We start from the raw sequence: 25,583 nt of genomic DNA on the forward strand, positions 1-25,583 counted from the left end.
GGCCGTGAGGGCAATCAGAGGGCTGGAGCACCTCTCCTGTGAGGACAGGCTGAGAGAATTGGGGTGGTTCAGTTTGCAGAAAGGAAAGCTTTGAGGAGACCTTACTGTGGCCTTCCAGTATCTGAAGTGGGCTACAAGAAAGCTGGCGAGGGACTTTTTAGGATGTTGGGTAGTGATACAACTGGGGGAAATGGATCCAAGCTAGAGGAGGGTAGATTTAGATTAGACATTAGGAAGAAGCTCTTCACCCTGAGGGTGGTGAGACACTAGAACAGGTTTCCCAGGGAGGTGGTAGAAGCCCCATCCCTAGAATTTTTTAAGGCCAGGCTGGATGTGGCTCTGGGCAACCTGATCTAGTGTGAGATGTCCCTGCTATGGCAGGGGGCTTGGAACTAGACAATCCTTGAGGTCCCTTCCAAGCCTGACAATTCTGTGATTCTGTGAATTCACAAGCACACGAGGGTCAAGTCTCAAGCTAATGTCATGTAGCTGGACCAGGCTGAGGCACTGCTGCTTGCTACAAATTCCCATCTTTTCTTAAAAGAAGGTGGTGATGAAACTGTGATGATTTGTGGGAACAGCCTGGTCCCCAACTTACTGCTATTGGTGCTGTGTAAACTTGAGCACTCTTGTTGTCAGACTGCCAGGAAATAGATACAAATGTATTTATAAGCTTTCCCTTTTGCAGCATAGCACTAAAAATAGCACAACACATCGTTTGTAGTATAGGTCTCTGGTTCTCTTATCCCACTCTTGAAATAAGAACAGTTTAATGTTATCAACTACCAGTCCTCTTACCTCTTCCAATAAAGTAATTTTTGGCTTCTGGAGTTACTATCAAGGTTAAAATCCCCTTTGTTTTACACATGTTCATTGCCTAGGGTGTCCGTTGTTGCCCAAAGGTAGCATAATATTTAAGTCTCATTGAACAATCATAAGCAACATAAATAATAAAGAAAACAGAATTCATTAACAAATTCACTGCCCATAGGTATGTACTCAGGATACAAGAGAGCAGTGTTCAGAGTTTCAGTTCAGTGATACGTTAAGTCAGTGCTCCTTTGACCCAGGCTGATGAAGATGGATGGACAGGTTAGATAAGATTATGCCTCCAAGGGTCATAAAAACGTAGAGGTTTCCCAGCTGAAAACTGATTTTTCAAAGACAATTACCTGCACACTTTAACTGGCTGGCCACTTATGCCTTCCAGGTTTCATATCGTTAATGCTTGTTTCCTCTTGGATTTTTTTCTGTTTCTCCTGCTCTCGATTTTTATTTTTATTTTGCTCAGCTACACACATGAAAAAACCCCAACACTCTTACACTTCTTGTGCTATGTGATTTATTCCCAAGAAATTAAATGACATTTTTATAAGCCTGTGTTACTGCAAATGATAGCTGGAGATTTGCTGAAAAAAATTAATTCCTGATCTGTTACCGTGAAGCATCCTTGCTAGCGCTGCACTGACTCTGCCTTTCAAAACCAGATGGAAGCAGTCCAACAGTATGATTAACTTCGTAGTCCCTGCAATTTCCTATTGCTCTACTTGCCCTAGATTTCAGGATTGACCTCCTGCTTCATTGCAAAACGCACAGTTGCTCAGTTTGATAAATCACATGAATACTTTTTTGATCACAGTTATCTACTATTTACTACATACCCAGTAAGGTTAATCATATGCTGAGGCACTTCATATGCTGCACACATATACAGTCTTCTTCCCAATAGCACTCTGCATATTCTTCATGCTGCCAGCCAGCAACAGGACCTGTTTTCTCCTTAACTAATATATGAAAAACCACAGACCTGCACCTTCTCCCTTTCCCCTTTCCTGTAATTCTGTAATTATCCACACACTAGTTCTTAAAAGACATACCAAGCCAAAGAAAATACATGAGAGATTACTAGTCAGACCTTTCTTTTAGCAGCTAGGTGTTTCTCAAAATGCCAGTGTTTCTAGGAACTAGAACTGATTGTCTCCCCCTAAGAATCTTTGGGGAGCCTTTGAGAAACCATGGAGTTGCACTTAAGGAGGTGAGAAATGTTTGGCTGTCATGACAAGCAGAACACTATCACTTCCTTGAAGAAAGAATACATCTTAACTTTTTTTTTCCCCTAAACAGCAAAGGGATTTCAGTATTTAGTATTGCCACCTAGGGCTCAAAATTATTTTGGTTCCCTGGGACAGCTCTGCTCCATCTTCTCATGTAGTGTTGCAATACATCCAAATCATGTCTTCCATGCTATGGTATAATAATTCTAAGCAAACACCAGCAAGAGTCGAGGTATGGGAAATCTTCCAGCAGTGAATAGACGAATGCTTCAGATCTTGCTCACAAGTTAAAGGGAAATAGAGTCACAGAGATATCTATTCCTCTTCACCCACTGCCTTTCACACAGGCTCCTCTTTTAAAGGCCTCTTTCACTACTTCACAACAGTTTCCAACACTGGAAAATATGTAACAATACTTCAAGCTCTGTAGCTAGGAGAGATTAGAAACTCCAGGCCACTGCTAGCAGCAGGCACCCTTTGCTACCCTGTACCATATGGGAGGGATGTTTCCAAACAGCGGAACTTTCATGTGAGGCATAAATGATAAATCCATAAATCCTGCTGGAGATATTTTCTTTTTCCTCTCCAAGATAATCCAGAAAGTTCAAGCAATGTGCTCATGTTGTGAGAGCCATGTTTGTTTCTGTGACAGAGAGCACTGTGCATGTACGCTCTCCTCCAGCGAAACTTTTGACTCCTGCAGAGTCCATGATCCCAGTTCCATCACTCTGCTGGGATCCAAATCAGCTGTCCTGAGCCAAGGCTTCCACTCGGTTGTCACTGATTAGACAGACTTGTCACATGAAGTCTATCCGACCAGCCAGGCAGCTGAGTTGCTCTGCTGATAAGCTGACCACACAGCTTCTCCTATAAAGGACGCTCATGGTGTGAAAGGCAATGTCATAAAGAAACCCCAGTCCAGCACAAATACATGTACGTGAGTAACGTGAAACATGTTTTTGTTAGCTGCCACTGGCCTATTTACTTATTGTAGGTTATCACAAGTTTAGCTACTTTGCTTAATCACGGCTCAAGCAGATACTTGAGAACAAAAATCTTTGGCTCGGTCCACTGAAAGTTTTAAGGCTGCTTGGACAGCTTCCTCCTCTGCTTCAAGAGATATGTTAAAGGTCTAAATTGCCTCTTACCATTGCCTTAATACTTTACAAGTGGCCGCTCCCCAGGCCTCTTTATCCAATTGGTGTATCTCAATGTGACTTTGTCTGAAGAAGAAGCGTCATGCTACAGATCCCATTAAACTAAGCATTGATCCTGTGGCTGCTTACATGGTCAGAAGAATGGATTGGGTTGTCCCAGGTCAAGCTTTTCCATTCAATTGTCCTTGCAGCTGAGCGCTAAACATGAGCATGCACCAAGGAGAGGCAGTGCAGCTGTACCTCTGCTTGCAAATGTCTCTCTCCTCACAGATCTTAGGCTCTTCTGCTTCACACCACCTGCTGCTCAGCTCCCCAAACCCTCTACTGCTCCAGAGGACTATAGGGAATATTTATTTGTCCTTCAGGATCTTAAGCATAACTGGTGAGACCCACTAGGGTAAACCTGCTCGTGCCTGGCACAGCCTGCATGTCAATGTCCTAATTGTGACCATGCATGGACAGACAAGACATGGTTACATGGAAATGCAAAGTACTATCCCTTCTTCCTGACAGGAAGGTGGACAGAAGCTCAGACAAGCTGTTTAACTCACCAACCATCATGAATGGGACTTTTGTACACTGCCAAATGGATGTTAGTGTTGAGATGCCTTGCCTATCAACAGCCCATAGTGGAAAATCAAAAAGGCTTATCAGTCTGTACTTAACAGTTCAGGTCTGGATGATACATACCTATTAATCAGGTACTGTGCATAAGCTAGTGACTTGGACTCATACAGGACTCTTTATCAGATGGGATGGGCAGGCTTGCCAGCATGGCCATACAGCTGCTGTGATTAGCAGGTTCAGTTCTCCCTGTGCCCTTCAAGTCTGCACCAAGATTCATACAGAAACAGCTAGCAGGGTCTGCCTGCATTCTCCAGTATATGTACACAGAAAGGATAAAAGACCATGTCTGTGAATTAGGCATGTCTCCTAAGTACCACCCAAGCACTGTGGTGAGTGAGCTTCACTGAGAGAGGACATTTGGTGGTGGTACAACACTCTAAGTGTCCAAAACTCTTCGGCAGACCCACTTGGCCTGCACTACAGTACAGAGAAATAAAAGCAGCTAGGGGAATAAAAGTGCTCTAGGACCACTATAAATCTGTACTTCATGGAAAATCTTATCTTGCACATTAATATGAGGTGCAAGTAAATTTAATGTGTGGATTAAGTACTCCGTAGTCTCCCTCATGGTGGCCTTTTCAGCCTTAAAAGAACAAAAGAAAAATGACGAGTGTTGTGTTTGGGTATGATTACAAACAGCTGTAATTTACAGCTGGACATTCTCCACTGCAAATGTAGCCAGCAAGCAAGTAATTCTGGGTTAGTGGAACAGACTGGAAAAATTTAGCTTTTAACTTCAGCCTTAAGGTCAGAGTTCTGGGACTATGGGAGTCAATAATAAAAATCTATTTAGTTCAGCAGGATGAAGCAGGTTTGAGACTGGGCTTAACCACACTACTTACTGTTAAACAACAACAGAACACACTGAATATTCTAGTTACAGACATTTTTCTTCATTTGAAGGCTCTTCAGGCAGCTGATATGAGAGTCAGACAACTGAATATATGTTAGTGCTATATCATTAAGGTATATGAGTTAATTCCTTGCTCTCTTCTGTCCCAGAAACTGAGCAATCTAAGACCACTTTGTTGAAGAGCACAATAAAATTAAAACCAAGCTGTGCTGTATAAACACCAAAGCTTTTTCACGAGAGAATGAAAAGCTAATGGGGCCAGTGCATCTTTCCTGACAAAACAGTCAGTGCAAGTGCAGAGCAACCTGTCTTCTGGAAGCAGAAAAGCTGTTTCAGTCAAGCTTCTGGGTCACTAATCTTTGTGTTTGCACATAAATCTGCCGGGGGTTACTGTGTCATTCTGAAAACAAGACTGAGTGCAATACACTAAAGAAATCAATGACTACAGGTTGAAAAACTTGCTTCTTCCCCCTTCCCCCCCCCCTTTCAGTTTAGCTGTTATCATTTTAATAGAACCTGAAAGCAGTAACTGTGCCAAGAATATTAAAAACCAAACCAAGACAAAACCAAACCAAACCAAAACCCAGGCAAAACTACTGAAACTGCTGAGAGCTCTGTTTAAGCTGCCGTCTCCCTTGGTGCTGAGATGTGTTGGTGTGTGATCAGGAGCTTTTAGCTGCTACTGGGACACAAGCAATGAGCAGCAACATCAGAGGCATCCTCACTTCAGCCAAGGCTAGACAGAAACTGCTGCCACGGTGTGAGGTTTTTGGTCCTCCAATTCTCTCTCTCAGGGTGCACCCACAACCTTCCCAGCACCCCTTCCAAAAGGAGGGGAGGAGGGTGCCCCTTGCAGCTGAACCTTTACAGAGCATGTGGAAAAGCGGTAGTCTCCAGGCATGCTTTTATGGCCAGAGAGGGGAATATCTGACCATAAATATTAAATCTGAGGTGTGATGGGCAACATTTAAGCCCTTTTGCCCTGAAGACGAAGGCAGCCTTCTCCCAGCTCCTTCACCACCCATGAGGTAGAGACCATCTATCCACCACTATCACTTTTCTTTTTAGGGGAGACAAAGATCTCACTATTGGGTTTGGGGCTTCTTAACTACCTCCAGAGGCACTTCTTCAGCCATGCTCACCAATCAGCTCAGGGGAAGGTTGGTGAGAAAAAACACCCCACATTTCCTTTGGTCACGGTATTGACCCCACCAACAGCAGAAGCTGCTTTGCCTCATGGTGAACTTGAGCACCTCCAGGGAGAGGTGCAGAATGCTGGCTCTGATGCCTCTTTCTTTTTGCATTCATCCCAGTTACAGAAAATACTTGTGTGTCTTATAACTGTGCCAGCAATTTCCCCCACATCCCACACATTTCACTTGGGAATTATTTTTTTTTTGCTTAAGGGGGGAAAATTCTAAACAAAACAATGTTTGTAAACTTAAGGGGGAGGAGGAAGGTCGATAATTTTGGCGGTCTTAGCCTCCAAGCAGAGAGAAATGTTATTCATCCAGGCACAACATATAATTCAGTCTAAGTGACAGGCTCTGCTCTGGAGAAATCCTGGCCTGAGCTGGCTTCCAGAGTCAATTACTGCTTATTCCCAGGGAGGCGGGGGGCGGGGGACCAGACAGAGCAGAGGGGGCTGCCAACAAGGCATGGGGAAATTTACTCTGTGTCAGCCTGCATGACACAGTACCTCATTTGTGGATAAATGTAAATCTGCTAGTTCTTTTTCACAGGCACTAAAATGTACAGCCTCTCCTCCCCCATCCCTCCCCCTGTTCCCAAAACTGGCAAAGAAATCAGGATCATCTTAGAAAGCTACCTTATATTTCAATCAATCCTCTTTCATAAAAGTCATTTAAGGTAAATACCTGTGCAGACCCACGGCCCAACTATAACATTTACTATGGCCCAAATCCTGAATTCCTCACTTGGGCAAATTTCCCATTGAAATTAATGGCTATTTGCTTGAAAAAGAGCTGAGTAAAATCTGAACACTGTCTAAGTATTTGGTCTCCTGCTTATCTGCCTGGAGCACTGCTGCAGTGCCAGAAGAAGTAAAAAAAAAAGAATTAAATTCCTCCAAAATACCAATCCCTCAAAACTTAAGGAGTGAAAAAGGGCATTGTTTTTGTGCCTAAAACGTACAGATAATCTCATCAAAAGAAGAATAATTCCCAGGGAAAGGATTTGGAAGAAGTCAAAAAAGAACATCTCGGAATAAATGAAGTACTTATTGCTGAAAAACGAGCTTGGATTTATCTCAGCAAACTCTAAAGCTCAGAATTTATTGCATCATTCATGCCTTCTCCAGCAAGTTTCTTATCTCTCGTTTGGTATCACAACAAGGGATTCTGCATACTCTGTATGAAATACAACAAGACTGTGATTTTTCCAGTAATAAACTCTACACATGCATGACAAATCCGAGCATGCAAAATGTTTAACATCCCAGTTCACAGATACTTTGGGGACAAAATCCGATTATGAGTTATACGCCACAATAAATAGGGCTCAACGTTTCATAAAGCAATTTATAGTTCATAAAAATGACAAAATGTACCTGTCAGATAGAACGCGGAGAGCAGATCTCTGTGCTGCCTGCTGGAAGAAAGGGCAGAGATGTTTATTTTATATTTTGACTTGAAAATTACAAGCACAATCAACACTTTAAAAGATGTGTTACACACAGTTTTGTCATATGTCCAAAACGTTAAAGTATGAGCAAAGTAGCGGAGAGTCTATAGTCAAATGGATATTCCAGTCCAATAAATGTAAGAACGGTTTGTTAAGTACACCATAAAGCAGAAGATTGTCAGAGCACTGCACAGTATTTCAGATCTGAGCTACTCTAGACGACTTTTTTTTCCTGTGGGTCCCTGAAAACTCATCAGGACTTGGTTCTCTGCCTTCCCCTCTCCCTCTCCTTTACCATTAGTCTCCTCCCATTCTTCCACAGAAACAAATATCATGTATTTGGTTCCTTTTGCAATGAAGCCTGTAGCTATAATTATAAGTTTTGCAAAGCCTGCCAGAATGGCTGCAGGCTTTTTGTGAGTGCTGCCATGTCAATCTGCTGGCAGCTTCTGACCACACAGTACAACATTGACCTGTTGCTGGTTTGCTCCTCAGCTTTTTTCTAGTACAGCTCTTTGGATGGGGTGGGGAAACATGGTGCTTGTTCTTGTGTTAACCAGCAGGTCTGGGAAGAGGAACTGTAGCCTCTCAGGTTTAATAGAACTCCCAAGCCTATCCCTGAGCTAGTTTGCCACTTTATTATTATTTCCCTTTCTTCAATCACTTCAAGTGGTGTAATCCATGGCTCTGGCACAGTAACCAGCTGCTAAGCAAGCGAAATGCTAATGCTTTGGAAATCTACTTTAAAGCCTCCGTTCTACTTAGGGCTGCCCAGAGTATTTCCTTCTCAGCTGTACCTGTCCAGGCTGTGCCTCATCTGGCATAGAAGGGGCACCAAGTTAAGGAACACAAAGAGTCAAGGTAGAATTAAACACTGATTTTTCTCTTTAGAGTCACCAGTAAATAAATTTTGAAACCATTCTCCCTGGCTTCTCAGGCTGATGCAGGCTGCATCAGTATTCCTGAACAAGCTGCACAGCTTGCAGCCATCCCACTCAGCGCTGGTAAGCCTGATATATTTTACTGTCACCAGTAGGTCATCATATTTGCATGGTCGTTGGATATAATGCCCTGCATGCCATCCAGGTCACTGGGTACAGGGCAGGTTTTACAGGGGGCAAACACTCTCCAGTCCAGTGGGCTTGTACTTTTTTTTACTTGCTCCTCTGCAAGGAGCTCATTAGGACAATTTCATCCCACTTCTAGCAAACATATGCAGGAGAGATCCAGCCCTCAGGTTTAAGAATGTCTTATGGCTTAATCTCTTCATTAATGCCCCAGGTCAATACAAGTTAATCTCCCTCACCAGCCTAATCAGCTCTCACTAGCAAGAGGCTATGTTTCTTGGGGTTTCAAGCTGCCCAACTTTAATGCTGTGTTATGCCTTTGCTGGCAAAACTCAGGACCCTCCTCTCACTGTCAGAACCCTTTTCCATGGCCAACTTTGGTAGACACAACTCAGATCACCTCTCTTTCTTCTCTCCTGCCAGCAGACAGGGCTAGTCTTTCCCACACGCACAGTCACTACGTGGCAGCGCTGTTTAAGTCAATTTTAATGTTTCCTGTTCTTGGCTCAGGCCATCAAAGATGTTCCTGTGGTTTTGTAATGCAACAGGTTGGAAACCTGGACCATCTGAAAAACAACACTTTTCTTTTTTTTTTTCCCCTCTCCCATTTTTTTTCCCCCCACTCCCCTCAGGTTGTTACCTGGATCCCTTTTCTGAATTGCTTCCCCAGAGAGAGGATGTCACATCACAATATGAGCATGGGGCCACTGGGCAGTGTGCAGTGGAGACCTTTGCTGCCAAGATAAGGGCATGTCCACCAGTGAGGTTTCTTTCAACTGATATTGCTCTCACTCCCTTCTGGGGAGCTGCAGAGCATTTCTGCAGTGAAATACATGGTAGCTCTGGTATCCAGAAGGCAGCCAGGCTACTCTGTAGCCACTGGCCTCATGGACCCTACAGAGGCCTCAAGATAGAGAATATGGAGTTTGATGACACTAAAGCCCCTAATATGGAGATGTGGGGTGCCTATCACTCTTGTATTTCTCTAAAAACTGTCATTTTGAGAGATGAAGGTCTGGATACTTTCTCTTCCAGTCTTGCTGAACGCTGCCCTCAGGAGGTAAGAGGAGAGGACTCTTGTCTTGACCTGTTTGGTGTGCTATCTGAACCAGACCATGTGGTGTTGGACTGTAGCCTCAAGTGGAAGTCTTCAGTTTCCATCTTGGTATATCCAGTTGCTAACAGCTTTGAAAAGGTGATCCCCTCTGGGCGAGAAAGTGAGTTCAGATGACAGGCAGGGCAGCACAGAAAAATATAGAAGTGCTTTTCACTGAGATAATTCTACTATTTTTCAATTAGCCTCTGATTTTAAGTCTTTTAATAGAAGTCATTTTTCACCAGGATGCAATGCAGATTGCACAGGGCACTTCACTCTGTGCTTTGGTGGTCACTCATTCTGTAAATGAGACTATTGATTTCTTTCTTACACCATTTGGAAACACAGCCGTGTTTGATTGCATATTTGTGTGACCCCAAGTTGGTTACTAAATGATGGGAGAGTAAGATCCAGTCACAAGTCTATTCTTTCTCCCTGAAGAAACAGCTCTATTGCTTGCTATGATGGGCAGTTAGCAACTACCCAGCAATTTTAATTCTAGCCTATATTGCTCCCCTCTCCTGGAGAAAGTGATCTGCTGTAATTGAAAGTATTTAGCAGTTCCCCAGCAAGTATAAATATTTGCAGCCACTAATTACAATTTACTCTCTTGTTGCCCTGCTAGAAGACTGGGCTGCTCAACTTAGGGGGAAATAACTGCCCTTTCTTCTCACTAACAGGTTTCTTGTGACCTTATTCAAACTTGTTCATGAATCCCCATGGAGGAACATGACCCATAGTTTGAGAAACTTCTGGCTATAGAAATAGCTTTCTGTTATTTACTGTGTTTCTAAAATGCTGTCATTATTTATGTACTAATGTAAGCAAAAGGGTGGTACATAGTATCATATACTGTCTGCATGACTGTTTTTTAATAGCTTGATTTTGATTGTGCTATTTAATTTGCATTTTATTTTACATCGTTAACAACTTTACTGAGGCCAGATCATCATCCATCCAGGAAGATGAGAATATGTTCTACAGTCTTTATTATTCCTGGAAGTAAGTGACTCTGCTGGCTAGAGCAATTAAGTATAAGACATAATTTTGAAGTTTGATATTGCTGACAGAATTTAAAGATCTCTAAGACTTACCACTAAAAAGTGTTTAATGGGAAGCTTAATATTTTCTTGATAAGTGTTCACCAGCAATGAGTATAATCCTGAATTTTCAGTTCTTGGACTCAGTGGGGTCACCTCAATATGAACACAGATCTTTGAGGCCAGTCCATCACATGAATAACTTTAATACTGAGTAGGAAGCAGGGAAGGGAAAAAAATAATCACTTTGGTGACTCAGGCAAAAGAAACCAGCCACAGTAGATGAGATGAATTACACTGGTTTACTACATCAAGAGTTGTAGATTACGGGATGCTAGCTGGTTAGACTTCTTTGACCCCCACCTCTGTTGGTTAAAGATACATTTAGGGCAGAGTTTCATTGATCTGCCTATCTTAATAATTCATGAAAGACTGTAGCTGTACTCCAAGACTACTGGGGCAAAACAAGTTTTCAGCCAGCAGTAATCATGTTCAGGTTCTTAATCTCCAGAGATTGCATCTCTTTTCTCCATCCTTTATTGCAATGAGCCAGAGCTTGGGAACATAATCAGCAGATATTCAGGTTTCAGTGTGTGTTAAATGAGCTACCAAAATTACCCGAAGTGTCACAAGTTGCAATCTGTTGCTGAAGGGAAATCAAAGAGGAAATTAAATACTTTCACTGTAATTGGGACTAAGCAGTGAGCTAGTTTGTTGTAATTGGGGCTGAGCAGTAAGCAGAACGGGTTGAATACAGCTGTTGAGCTGAAGATACAGAAGTGTTGAGTGGTGCCCAGAAATCCTCTTTTTTCTCTTTTCTTTTTTCCTTTCCCTTTCCCTTTCCTTTCCCTTTCCTTTCCCTTTCCTTCCCCTTCCCCTTCCCCTTCCCCTTCCCCTTCCCCTTCCCCTTCCCCTTCCCCTTCCCCTTCCCCTTCCCCTTCCCCTTCCCCTTCCCCTTCCCCTTTCCCTTTCATTTTCTTGTCTTTTCATCTGTTTAGAACAGAATTACTTCATAAACTGCTAGGCTTGGAGGCATTTTTGGATAAGAAGCAAATACTGAAGAATGTTCTGCTGGGCTTGGAAGAGTGTCTTGGAGGCACTGCAGGATGCAGATGCATTTTCCTGTACCTCACACACATCATACTTTGTCAAATAAAAGACGATAAATTGATGATTGGGAGATTCAGCCACTTTGCCTTCCATTTTTCCTGTCCGGTGGATTAATTGTTATCACGTATGGAACTACACTAGTCATACCGAGACTTCACTGACGTGGTGCAGGTGCACGTACACATGGTGAGAATTTGAACCACTTCTTTGGTGACAGGGTAACAGCAAGTACTGCTAGTGCATGAGTAAATTACGTTGTTGCCAATGCATTTTGTTTGTCTTTGGCTGGTAGGTGTTGCCCTGGAACTGTGCAGTTAACTATTTCAGCCGTATGCCAGCATCTCCCATATTAGCAATCACCAAGATTTCTGGATATCACCCTGTATTGGACTATAGTTAGTGAGCTGCAGAGACATTTTTTCCCAAGCCAGGATTAAGGAAAAATGTAATTACTATATACTGCCATTTGGGAACCAGACCAGAACAAATACTTTTATATCTGTGTTCTTTCACATTTCACTTTTCAATTCTCTTCCACGTTGATTCTGTTTTAATTTCCTATTGTTTTGTTGGGTTTAGCTTAAATGCAGCTTATTCCTAAACTAGTGAAGCCAGGAAGAAAATTTTGTGAAGAGCAGAACCTGAATGCACGCTGTAATATGGACTACAGGACTCTGAAGAACTTTTTTCTGCTTCAGATCTCGGAGCTCTTGTGGACCTAGAGCAAAATTACTGGATAATCCTTTTATGGTGAACCCACCTCAGTCCAAACACACGCACGGTTTGTCACCTTCTGTGTTCAGCTGTGACTTTAGTCCAACTTTGTTTATAGGCACCTTCTTGCCTGGAAGTCATATCCTTGCCTGTGAGATGGAGCTGCCTTCCAGCCGCACAGCTACTTTCCCTGTGGAGGTGTTTATAGATTGTGATCAAGCCAGCCACCAGCCCTTCTCTGGAAAAGCTCAGCTCATTGCACGGCAATATCTTTCACTTCATGTTTTCCAAATGTGTTAGGCATCCTCCTCCCTTGTCCTGAAACACTCTTCATTTTTCAGTATTCTTCTTCAGAGCTTCACAGCATTGCAATGATACTCTCAACAGGGCTCAAAAGAAACCTTCTCACACCTATGGAGTTTAAACAACCACTGAGCGTCTTGTGGTCACAAAAAGTAGCCCGAGGAGCTGAGGTCAGGCAATGTTACTTCTCTCACCACATTATTCTGTAACTCCTTACTATTCCTAGGGGCTTTGTTCAAGGATTGCTTTCCAGTGTGGATTTCAGAGGGATTTAAATTCACTTGTAAACTGCAGCTTGAGTGTTTCTCTGTAAACTTGCAGTATAAATGTGTGAATGTGATTTTCACTGTCCAGTTGATATTTATTCAAGATTTACAGGCTGTAAGACTTAAAAGGGTCTTTCTATCTTTCTCTTTTGGAGTTGGTTATCATCAGAGCCACATCTTCAAAGAAATTATAAAACCTTTTATGGATTTCACGATTTCTCCAGACCTTTCAACACCACATTATTCATTTTGTTACCCTGCAGTTTTGTTATTATATTTCTGGCATACATTGTTCTTTCTCCTCTGCTTTGCCCATTAATCCTTATTAATCTTCAGGGGCAGCACAGTCGAGTGACTTGAACATGGCATCTGTGAGTGAAAGACCCAAGCACTAATCCTGGCTTTGCAGCTAGCTTGCCATGTGGCTTCAAACAAGCCACATCTCAGTCTCAGCCTCTCTGTTAACTCTACAGAGATAATAATTCTTGCTTAGCTCTACCTAAATACCTCTCAGGGGCATTGTGTTAAGTAGTTAATACTTGTTAAGTGATTTGGATCTCCAAATTACTGTGTAATCAGCATGAGTATTAACCACACAGAGAATTTTATATAACTGCAAATACTGAGTTTTCTGTTCTGCACCTGTTCAGATTCATTCTGCAGTCTGGCCCCAACAATCATGCAAGGTTTTAACACAAATGAATTCATTTCAATCTTTTTCAGTAAAGAAGAGCAGAAGGAATGCTATTGGTACTTTACATCAACAAAGTGGTCAGTTTGCAATGACACTGGAGGAAGAACCCAGCCAAAAAAAGCAGTGGTCACCTTCTTTATCCAGGAAAATGTAACTTGGTTTAAGTGCTGCTTATGCTTAGGATATCAGAGGAAAAAAACCCATGAGGATTGTGCCACAGGCTTTACAAGACTTACATTGAAGTCTGAAAGCTCAAAACTTAAAGTAGAGTCTTTCCAAAAGCACCTATATATGTGTGTCCTGAAGAGACAAAAAGCCTCAAAAATGCTCTGAACCAGACAATGGGGCAGGAGCCAGCAGGTCTGGTTTTTCAGGAAAATGCCCACACTGCCCAGGCTTGCCTGAACATGTCCTGGAGCCCAAGTGGGCCAGGTGTGTGTGCCTTTGGCCACGTTTGGAGAAAACCCTTTCTATAGGTTACAGTGTCAGGGTTTTATCTCTCAATCTTTGTTGTCACTGGCCATTATTGTCTCGGGAAATCTGTAAGTACCAGCCCAAAGAGCCAGAGCCTTGCCTTGCAATTGTCTAAGCTCTGGGAGAAGTCACAAGCCTTGCTTGGAATCTGAGCTGTGCTTCAGTTTACCCAGAAAAGATTGCAAGACCCCTCGCTGCATAGCGTAGTAAAGCCCAGAAGCAGAATGGACACGTCTCCTCAGGCCGAGATGAAGCCCAGGAGGAGCTGAGATTCCCCGGGGCAGTTTCATTTTATTGGAAGAGGCAGCGAGCACCACTGCAAAGATTGCAGCTGAAGAACCCCTCCAAACAGACAAAGCTACAAAGCCAACAAGCCTGCAAGTCCCGGCAGCAACCTCTTTTCTACAAAGCTTTCAGCTACAAAGCCCTCAGAGATAAACCCTCTATGCACACAAGCTGCAGACACCAACAGAAAGTGAAAGTGTATTCCTGCAACTTTCACGTGGTTGGTGCCACTTTGGTTTCATTCAAATCCCCACGTGTGCCACGTGGTACCACGGTCAGTGAGTAATGAAGAACTCTGATTTTTTATAAGCATCTGTTAAAGGTCTGTTGCCCTAGAGAACTGTAGAGTCGTTCCCTGCCCCTCCCCCCCCCCCTTTTGTGGGCAATCTCTGGCATGTTGCCGATGTCCTCTTTTCCCTTCACAGTTCAAATTGCTGTTTGTTGTTTCTGGATTTTTGCTCATATTGTTTAAATTGTTACATGTTCCTGCTGGTGAGGCATCTGGCCTGCATCAGGAACAGTGTGGCCAGCAGGAGCAGGGAGGTCATTCTGCCCCTGTACACTGCACTGGTTAGGCCGCACCTCGAGTCCTGTGTCCAGTTCTGGGCCCCTCAGTTTAGGAAGGAGGTTGACTTGCTGGAGCGTGTCCAGAAAAGGGCAACAAGGTTGGTGAGGGGCTTGGAGCACAAGCCCTATGAGGAGAGATTGAGGGAGCTGGGGTTGCTTAGCCTGGAGAGGAGGAGACTCAGGGGTGACCTTATTGCTCTCTACAACTACCTGAAGGGGGGTTGTAGTGAGGCGGAGGTTGGTCTCTTCTCCCAGGCAACCAGTACCAGAACAAGAGGGCACAGTCTCAGGCTGCGTCAGGGGAGGTTTAGGCTGGAGGTTAGGAGGAAGTTTTACACAGAGAGAGTGATTGCCCACTGGAATGGGCTGCCTGAGGAGGTGGTGGGGTCGCCGTCGCTGGGGGTGTTCAGGGCGAGGCTTGACAGGATGCTTGGTTCCATGGTTTAGTTGGTTAGGTGGTGTTGGATGATAGGTTGGACACGATGATCTCGAAGGTCTCTTCCAACCTGGTTTATTCTATTCTATTCTATTCTATTCTAAACCAAATATTCCAAACCAGTAAATAGGTTTTATTAATATTTCTTGTGGGATATTTTTTATTAATGAAGTGATTAATATTTTTATTAATCATTCTGCCTATTGAACATTAATAACCTCCTTATGATCATAACAATGTGAAAATAGAGGAAATACAAGCCCAAATTCCCCAAATGGTGTTAACTCTGCCCACAGAGGTGCTTTGTCAATCAACTATGACACATCTGCTTCTACCCAAGAATCTGCTAGGGTTGTCCAAAATAAAAGAGAAGATTGAGGATAACATCCTAAGTTGATTGAAACCAGTGGCTAAACTCCTACTGACTTCAGAGGAGAGAGCTTTCAAACTAGGTGCAGGAGAAAATGTAGCAATGGTTTTGCTTCCCTTTTTCTTAAAAATCGAGTTCTGATGGATTGGCTGCTGGCCTTTTTTTGCTTATTTTTCATGGTGTTCTCATATAGCTTCTACTCCTTTTATAACTTCCCCCCCTCCATTTATTTTCATTAATTTATTCTTTATTCCCTTAAATTTCTTTCCTTTTTCATGTTCCTGTTGCCTTTTGTCCCTCCCTGACATACTCTCAGCTGCTTCTTCCTCTGCTTTTGCTCTCATCCATTTATTCACATCACATCACCTTTACAGTCTCATGATGACACCACCCCAGACTAAGCTGAATGGCCAAGGAAAGCAGAGTAAGCTTAGCCTTCTGCCTTGTAGAGAGCAACAGGCAGCATCCAGAGAGGCTGGGAGTTGGTGTTTATGTGTGCACACATGTGAGATACAAGTGGGGTATATTTTCGTCTTGCAATTTTTAATTGCTGCAATATTACAAATGATATTACTAATTTGTGCTCAAAATTATTTGTGATTGCTGGTTATTTAACTGTTCTCTCACAGGCATGCTGGAATGATTTGCCTGAAGGCAAATAAACATCATGGCCATGCTTGAGTGGGTGAAAGGCTTAGACATGGTGGTTGGCTTCAGCAAGCAGGGCTCTTGGCAGCAGGAGGAGCAGCACATGGGCCAAAGGGTGAGGTCAAGACAGCCTGGAGATGTGGGGCCTAATCCTTTTTTACCCCCAGATTAGCCAACAGTGTTGAACAGATTGCATTTGGATTATCTTCCCACACCAGTCAAAACAGATGATTGTACAGTTCACAAAGGGAAAAAGGCTAACCACGTATTTCAAGAAGATGGGGTTAAGAAAACTACAGTACATACAGAGAGAAACTGTCTGAGAAAGGTGATGCCAGTGGAAAAAGGCAGGCTTTGGAAACTTACTAGACCTACAGTTTAGCTTAGTCATGGCACCCACACGAGGAGACAAGGAACACGCCCTTGTATTTCAGGGTTTTAAAAAATTTTTTCCCCCTGACTCTATTTTTATACTGGAAAAGAATAGGAGCATGAGGACCATGAATATTGGAATGCTGTGTTTGAATTTCCTGCAATTATTTGCATATCCAAAAGCCAAGCTGATCTCCAACCTTTTTCACTGTTGATCATAGTGGAGGCACTCAAATTTAGAGCTTGATCCTGCCTGCCAGTTTATGCCAGACATTGAATCTGATTTCGCAAGTTAGGCAGTGACGTGAGGCACATTTGGCCGAACAAGACTGAGCTCTTATTTGGTTTCATCTGACAGTTTCAGTGAGGCAGCCTTGGTCTTCTTGTCGTGCCTCGTGAAATTGCAAATTTAGATGTCACAGAGATTTAAAAATCAGAGCAGGCAAACTACAAAAACCCCTTGTCTCAGCTGGCTTAACTCTTACTCCAGATCTGAGTTAAGTTGGATACCAGAAGGATTGCTTCTCTAATACACAGGAAATGATGCACTTATCTGAGTCAAGTAAGGCTGTTACAATGGTTATTCCTCTAGTCTACAAAGACACGCTCTAATGATAGAGGGCTGAGCAGAGCATTTGGATAAAGTACAAAACCACTTAAGGATCCAGTCATTCCTTAACCCCAGACTTTTCTTCCTCCCTCCCCCCTCCCCCCCTTTTGCTTGTCTCTGCTCTGTGAAGCTCTGGTTGCAGTCAGATTTACATGTGGCCAGGTTTCATAAAATAAGTTTCCTGTGGTCAGTGGAGTGGGAAACCTCATCAGGGAGATCTTTTTCCCCCACTTCCCCCCCCCCCCCCCCAAGTTTATCATGACATTTTTTTAATAGAAAATTTCACTTGCAGAGAAGATGTAGACTAACTTCCCCCCCCCCCCCCCCCAACTTCTTTCTCCCCCCCCTCCCCCTAGGACTGAGTGTTTTCATCTCATTTTTGATTCATTTACTCTTCTGATCAAGCAGCAAGTATTGCCCTGATGAAGAAGTGAGTGAGAGGGAGAATAACACTAAAAGGACTTAATGTGTTTAAAATATTTGGACATGGCATTTGTGAACGCAATTAGCACTGCCTAAAAATAGATCCAGTGATGAACAGGGCTGTGCAGTGGCATGTCATAATTTGCTCAATGTAACTCTTCTCTCTAGATGTACCTGACTCTGTGTTCTGCTCGGCTGATCTTCGGCTTTGGAAAGCACCATCCTAACAGAGGAGGTCTTACGGAAAGCAAGCTTGTAGGTGCTTTGCCCCTTTTTCAGTTTGTTTCAAAATTCATTACAGATGGCTTCAAAATTAGCTGCATAATGCATTTCATATGCAGAAGTAGTCCTTATACAGACTACTAAAAATGATTCCTTCTGGAAGAAGTTGGATGTATGACTGTTCATGTCAGGGCAATTGTTATCTTTACGCTGATTGTCAGTGCATAGCCAGAAGTGAGAGTGAAAAGTCCTACACATTATTAAAAAGAATGTCTCTGCAGAGATTCTTTCTCACTTGTTTCTGGCTATCATTAAAGAAATGAAGCATGATTTTATGAGTTAAAAAAATTGAATCATTTCCTAATGCTGTTTATACAGGGACACAGCCACACTGATTGCCATCTACCACATAGATGGACCGTTGTCTTATTGCAATGACAGGACAGATTTGACTGGCGCATTTCCAGTACTGAACGCTGGCATATGTCAGTGCATACATGACAGGGAGGACACATAGGCATGTATGTCCCCACTGGAGTTGTGGGTGTAACTTGAATTAGCATCAAGTTTTCTAGCTCAGCCATGACCAGGGTGATGCTGGAGCACTGATGAATCTCCTAGGGCCAGCAGCCCACTTTGACTATCCCCAGGCTGTGGGGGGTGGAGGGCAGCCCTGGGAAGCCCAGGAGGGTGCTAGGCTGTGTGGGCTGCCATCACCCTGTGGGGTTCTGGGTAGCCAGCCAGACTAGGTTGCTGTGACTTTTATTTTACTTCACTGGAGCTGTTCCTGGTGAACTTTATTGAGGCTGCTCTTTCCCCAAGGTGTCCTGCGAAGGGACATGGCTTTTTGCTTGTCTTGGCTTGCCTGCAGAGGGGTTAGTTTCACTCACATTGCTCAGACCCTGCAGGGCCAGCCTGTCCTGGTCCCTTCTTAACAAGGGTAGGCACTTGCAGGCAAATACTGCCTTCCTGCTTCTTTTGGTGCAGGGCACATAAGCAAAATTATTGGACCTGAGAGGACTGTTAGCTGACTCCCTGTGTACCCTGTGTGGAGGGTGTCTCAGCCTCCACATTTACATGCTGCACAGAGGGATAGGCACATGGTATTTTTAATGTATTCTTTAAAAAGTACTAAAGCCTTTCCTTTCGAGATACAGCAGGGTCTGGAGTGTGGAGCTGTGTCCCTGGGAGTGTGTTCTGATTGCTTCTTCAACTTCTGTTTATACAATTTTACAAAATTTTGGCAGGAATCAAGAGCACATACCAGGGTGTTGTCTTTTATGAATCCCATGGGATGTGAAAGTCAAGCTGACTCGATGAACTTTGGTTACATATTCCAGACAAGCACAATGACTCTATTTATTCAGACTTGGCAGCCAGAATGCAGATTGACTCTGTGGGTAATAAATTTTCACAGCTACAAAACTTCAGCAGCAACCAACCTGATCCTGCGCAGAAAAAATGCATACAAGGAAGCAGACTTGGGCTGCAAAAATATGTTAGATTATTATTCCATGTACGGGTACCAGTCAGTTAATTTATTTGGCTATTGATTGACATGAATTGCACAAATGATACCAGGGATCCTTTTCCCCTTAAAGGAACTACTTTCTACTACAAAATTTTCATATTGCAAAAGGACAAGAGAGGGTGGGGGGTTGGGGAGGAAGAGAATTGTTCATATTACAACTGACAGTCTCCTTTTAATATTTCACTCAAGACTGATTTAAGTTACCCAGTGACCTCTATGGAGAAGAGCAGGATATTATAATGGGGATTGTTTCGTGCGCTGTGCCACACTTCAAGGAACCAAAAGGCAATAACCACTACAATTCAGTACTCTGAACAATCCTAAGTACAATTTTGACATCTTCATGCTACAAGGCTTCAGATGCTTTCTGGGAGAGACTATGATGAAATTATTACTCTATGTATTATAAATCAAAATGAATTGGCTCTTTAACTTGCAGATTTATGTTAACTACCTTGCTATCTGTTAATTGCACGCTCTTCAGATATTGATTGGGGATTAAAAAGTATATTTTCTTCAATTTGTGTGATGTAAAATATGCCAACAGGAAAATTTCCCTCTGCATATTAGATCCTATGATCACTGCCTGTAAAATTAAAATGATCAGTTTAAATGGATAAACTATGCTCATTAAAGAGGAAAAATACATTTATGTAATTAAAATTAAGAGACTAATATGTGTGGATAATGTAATTACTGTGGGCGCACACACACTCAGCTCAAATCCAGCCTCTTTTGCCTCTCCTGGGTCTGTGAATCTCACTACTTTAATTGCTGGCATGGAGGGAAGGGCTGGGAATGCCTTCCGCACTGCAGTCCTGTAAGCTCTTAATCAAACCTCTGTCTTGCAGTTGGCCTTCATCATCCATGGCTCATATTCTCTGGGTCAGTCACAGCCCTCCAAATGCCAGCCCTAGGAACACAGAAGCACCTGCCCCTCTTTGCACTTCTTCAAAAGCTTTCCATTTGCTGCTTGGTGATTTCAGATGCAAATGAAAAATGTGCTCCAAAGTTTTCAAAGTCTTTCCCCTAAAGTTCCCCTTAAACTATCAGAATGAAAAGCTTCCTAGTTCTTCTACAACTCACCTTCATCTCTTTGAGAAACTGGACTAATTAAATGAGGCTGATTGCTAAAAGGCTAATTTATTACATAAAGAAAGGTTTTATCCTTTTGTCTTTGATTTCTTTCTTTCCTGTTTCCAAGCTCAGAAGGAGACCTGAGATTAAACAGCCTCAAAATTAGGAAGTAAAAGGAAATGAGTTCTCCCATTGACATTTAGACAAAGATCCATGTTGTAATCTGTGCATTTATTGGCATAGGAGGTCTATGGTACTCTTTTTTTTTTTGGGCCTATTTCCTTTTAGCCAGCCTCTGCCACTAGGAGTTAGGAAAAAAAAAAGTGACTAGGAAAGGAGACCAAATCACAAAGTAAATGCCAAAGGTTGCTCACACTGTGACGATTAGAAGTGATTAACAGAGTATCAGCTCTGTTCTTTGCCTTGCAGATGGCAAACTCTGTTGGCTCTGGAGAGCTTCTCTGAGCACTGAGTTGAAAGACCCAGGCTATACCAGAAGTATCATAAAGCACTGGCTACTGGCTGAAGAGCCTGTGTAGCATACACAAAAATGAAAAATACAAATGCATGAAAGATATCAATAGTTTTAAGTGGTAGCACTAAATCAAAGGCACCCTATGTCGAAAGGGCAGTACTTTTCCACAATCCCTTCTCTGCCTAAAACTACTAATGTTCTTTTCGCTCTTGCACAATAAACATTTTCATATGTCCTTTACTGCTTGTTAGGCAGTGAACCAGAATTTTACCTCTCTGACTCTGCCACTCTGTTCCACCCTGATGTCTATTACACAGGATTCCATCACCCATCCTGAAGGACAAATTATCTCCCCTGACCACTGGCTCTTCCCTTCCCTACCACTTAGCCCCTTGCTGCAACCATCACAGCATCTCATCATGCTATTATTGTTCACACATTCTTTCTGCCCCTCAATTTATTTTACTTTACACTGTCTATGTGCTGTGTTTTAAACTATCTAGACAAGCAAGAAGAATAATTAAATGTGAAGTGTTTCAGGATGAAATACATTAAACAAAAAGAAACTGTATAAATATGGAAATAATTGAATCTATGTGCGGAGTCTTCTTAACACCAAGAAGCTTTGCTCAAAATAGATGAAACAATGGTTTAGTATAAACATTAAAAAATTTTGATTTACCTGTTTGGAACATATTGCAAAATACAGACTTCAATAACAAGACATACAGAAAGTCCTGGAAGTTCTTCCTGCTTACATATCCAGAATTATTTGTCTAACATCCCTAATTTCAGAATTCTAGACAGCTCCAGTCACCCTTGCCTGAAATAAACACATTCAAACCCCATGTTATATCAAGATCTGGATAAGCCTGTGAGATGCAACCAGGGGCAGTACTGCCCTCAAATGCCCTGGTGAAGGCACAGGACATACATTTTGGTGCAAAATGAAAGAGAATTGGTTCTGCCCTCTCATCTCCAATTGATTCACCCATACCAGTGTACTGAGAAGGAGAAAGCACAGTATAGCACTGCTTGGCAATGAGTGACTCAGTTGGCCATGGGAAAGTCAAGATCCAGCTCTTTTCTAGTATTTAATTATTTAGACAAAACACAGCAATGTTTCATGAAAAAATCTGAACACACCTTCCCCTGACAATAAAATCCATCTCTCCTGAAACATAGCAAACTTTGACTGAAAAATTTGCTTGCACTCAGATAACCTAGGGGCATTAAAAGCGAGGGAAGTGCCCTCATTGCTCTAGCATGGAGTGTACCAAACACATAGCCAAAGCTTTCTCTGAGCTGTCCTTGACCAGGGCCACCCAGAAACAGGACCAGAAATGCTCAACCAGACAGCCTGGTGGGGCTGGTGGGGCTTGGGGGGGATGCTGGTGAGGCTCTAGTCAGGTAAGAGGTAAGCTGCCCAGTGGCTGCTAATCCCTAGTGTCAGTTTATGATTGCAAGCTTTGGCCTAAATCCTTAATCCATAGTTCCTGTTTCTCCTCTCTTTGGCCACTTTTTAAAAGAAAACAAAATCAGATCAGAAGGAGACTGATACAAAAACCTTCTGGGTCACATCAAGGTAATAAATCAAGAGCACTGCAGAATGCCCCCACCAATCCGGCAGTTAGCACACAGTCTGGCTCTGAGCAGCAACATCTGTTACTCCAGTTACAGTGCTGCCATGTATTTTGATAACCTTTATGTATATTTTGAGAAAGCATTAGCAAAATATTTGCAGTAGCTCAGTCTCAACATGAAACATGCCACAAGTGACATGTTAGTTGTCTGGTTCTTACCTGATCATTCTCTTCTTCGTCACTGCTTAACTTGAGGTCATCTTCTAGCATTCTGGAAAGCAAGCAGTAGAATAAATTATAACTCACTAAAATGCTGTAGATGCAATATTTTCTCCAATCCACTGTAAATATTTAATAATTTAAATAGAAAGAAAATATCTTTTCTCCTGGTAACTCTGTAGATGTGACACACGATAATTTTTTCTTATTCAGTCACTGTCAACTTACTTCTTAATCTGTTTCCTACTAGTACTGCCTAAGGTAAAGTGTATACTAGAGTCTTAATGGATTTTGCTTGTTATTACAATCACTGAAAAATAATTTTTATATGTTAAAAATAATATTTTTGATGCTGACAGGTTAGTAGTCTCTCTGAAAGGAAAATTTTGGCCCCTTTGGTCTTGTGCTTACAAAACAGAAGTAGATATTTACACTGGCAGTAATGCAGGACAAAACAAGATTCACTGATGCTTCTCAAAGGCCATTTTCCCTTTATTACATGTTTGATGTAAAACTGACATTGACTGAAACAATTAAAATGAAAATATATTGTCAGTGCACGAGAGTATCCACAATCATTTCATTGTCATATAAACACAGAAAATAATGCATCTTTTCTAGTGAGGATTTCAGCCTTCCCACATCCCTTCCTTGACTCGTGTAAAATTGGGTCACAAAGAAGAGGAGTCTGTTTCTACCTCTCTGCCTTTTCTTTTTTTACAAGCTAGAATTAAGTAACAAGCAGTTAAAGGAGTTGAAAAGGTTCAAAGATTTATGCCAGTGATTGAAAGGTCTTCAAGAATCGGACCTGTTTTTAAAAAAGCCTCTGTAATAATAATAATAATAATAATAATTCCGAAAGTTGCTTATTTTTCTTGCATTCTGGGAAAAGAGAATCTGTTATTTCATCTTGACTCGAGAAGCAATCTTGTTGAGCTATTCAAACACATCCTGTGACGTGGGTGGTCCCTGGAGTGTAAATATATCAAGAAGACATATGTAGTAATTTCAAACCACCTCCTTGTACTTGTGCCTAGATCTTCCAAGAGCGTGCCTGAGAATCGTGACTCTTACATGGACAACATGGTGTGCTGTGCCTTGAAAGAGAACCGAGCCTAACCACCCTCTCCTCAGCTCCTCGCTATACATACAGTCCTTGCCTGTTGCTGCCAGCACAGCTGCTTCCCTATTTCCCTGCAGCACCTTTTGGGGAATGTAGGTGTGTAAGAACAGTGTTGGGGGGTGGGGGCAGAGCTAAAACTCCTACTAGTTCATCTCTGAAAGATTCTCATCGTGCTTATTTTCCCCACATTTCCTTCTACTTGTGCCAAGATTTTTTTCCTCCATAAATCAACACACCAAATTCAGAAAAATCTCATTGTGATTCACATAAGGCACCCATCAAGTTACAGACCTGACAATCTTGCATCAAGACTTGCCTGGGTTTTGTCCACAAATATGTCCACAAGCAGGAAAAAGCTTGCCCTGCCATCTCCCGAGTCAGCAAAATCTCCAGTCATCTCATCAGGGAGGCCACTGGCCACATTAGCAAGCCCTACTAAGAAGTAGGCAAGTGGGACAGTTATGACTGACATGGGATTTAGCTCATAGGAGCTAAAATATGTCAGAGAGGTAAACCTTCCTATAAACACTGCAAAATCCATACTAGCTTTGGATCCCACCACTTACAGGGATCCAAACGATCTTATAATTGCTCTTTTTTTTTCTTTCCCCAATCTGTTTAGGTCACCCCTGAGAAAACAGCGCTTGAATATAGAAAGATCTGAGACTGGGTGTTATGTAATGAAATGTGGTGAAATCTGCACTCAGAGTTATTGAATCAGGAGAAATGCACTTATTGTGAAAAGCAGAGCATCCACGATATCACTGCCTGCTCTTCCTTGAGTTTTCATGCGTGGTCTTTTGCTAGTCAGATGGAGGTATTCAAAGTGAAGCTCGACAGGGCTCTGGGCAACCTGATCTCCTTAAGGATGCCCCTGCTGACTGCAGAGAGGATTGGGCTAGATGACCCTAAGAGGGCTCTTCCAACCCAGACCATTCTATGATTCTGTGATGCTATAATTCTATATTTAGCAACTTGCTCTTCCCCTAAATGGAATTTGAAAACCAAAAGTGTATAATGAAATGTTCCAGGTAACTCTATGTATTTATTAGTGTCCTGACCTTTAGTATCAACATATAAAAATATATATTGTGAGCCTATGATTAGAAGTGACTACAACACTTTGAAGGCTTTGGCTTGTGTGGAGGTATGAGTGGAGATACGGTGAGGCACCATGCAGGAGCCATCCCCACAAAAGGAAAAAGAAACTGCAGCACTGGCCCATCAACCTCTCCTTGCCTGTATGTTTTACCCTGTCTTTATTTTCCCCATCCTTTCTCATTTCAGAAGCACTGCTCTCCAAGAAAAGCATTGCCTTGCCCCATGCCTGTGGCCTCTTCTGGCTACCAGTATACAAACAATACCCAAATGCTGGGGATAGGAAAAACCAGGTCATCATAACATGTTTGCTTGTTTGCTTGCCTTTTTTCCCTATAGTGGGATCTGGTCTGAGTGATGTATTTGTCACAAGGACATGTCAAATTAAGACAGTTTGCCAGCGTAGTAATGGCAGGAGCCGTTTTCCTGTTCACTTAAGTTCCATG

General features: G+C 42.5%; 1 protein-coding gene across 1 annotated transcript in view; it reads right to left on the reverse strand.

Annotated features, from left to right (window-relative positions):
• AFF3 (ALF transcription elongation factor 3) overlaps positions 1 to 25,583 on the reverse strand; it is a 371,256-nt gene that overhangs the window by 83,284 nt on the left and 262,389 nt on the right. The window contains exons 8-9 of the mRNA XM_054163057.1: positions 22,917 to 22,968; positions 7,261 to 7,301 (exon numbers count right to left, since the gene is read on the reverse strand). Coding sequence (XP_054019032.1) covers positions 7,261 to 7,301; positions 22,917 to 22,968 — 93 coding nt within the window. The remainder of the gene's footprint in view (positions 1 to 7,260; positions 7,302 to 22,916; positions 22,969 to 25,583) is intronic.

This window comes from Dryobates pubescens, chromosome 7 (assembly GCF_014839835.1).
Source record: "Dryobates pubescens isolate bDryPub1 chromosome 7, bDryPub1.pri, whole genome shotgun sequence".
NCBI lineage: Eukaryota > Metazoa > Chordata > Aves > Piciformes > Picidae > Dryobates > Dryobates pubescens.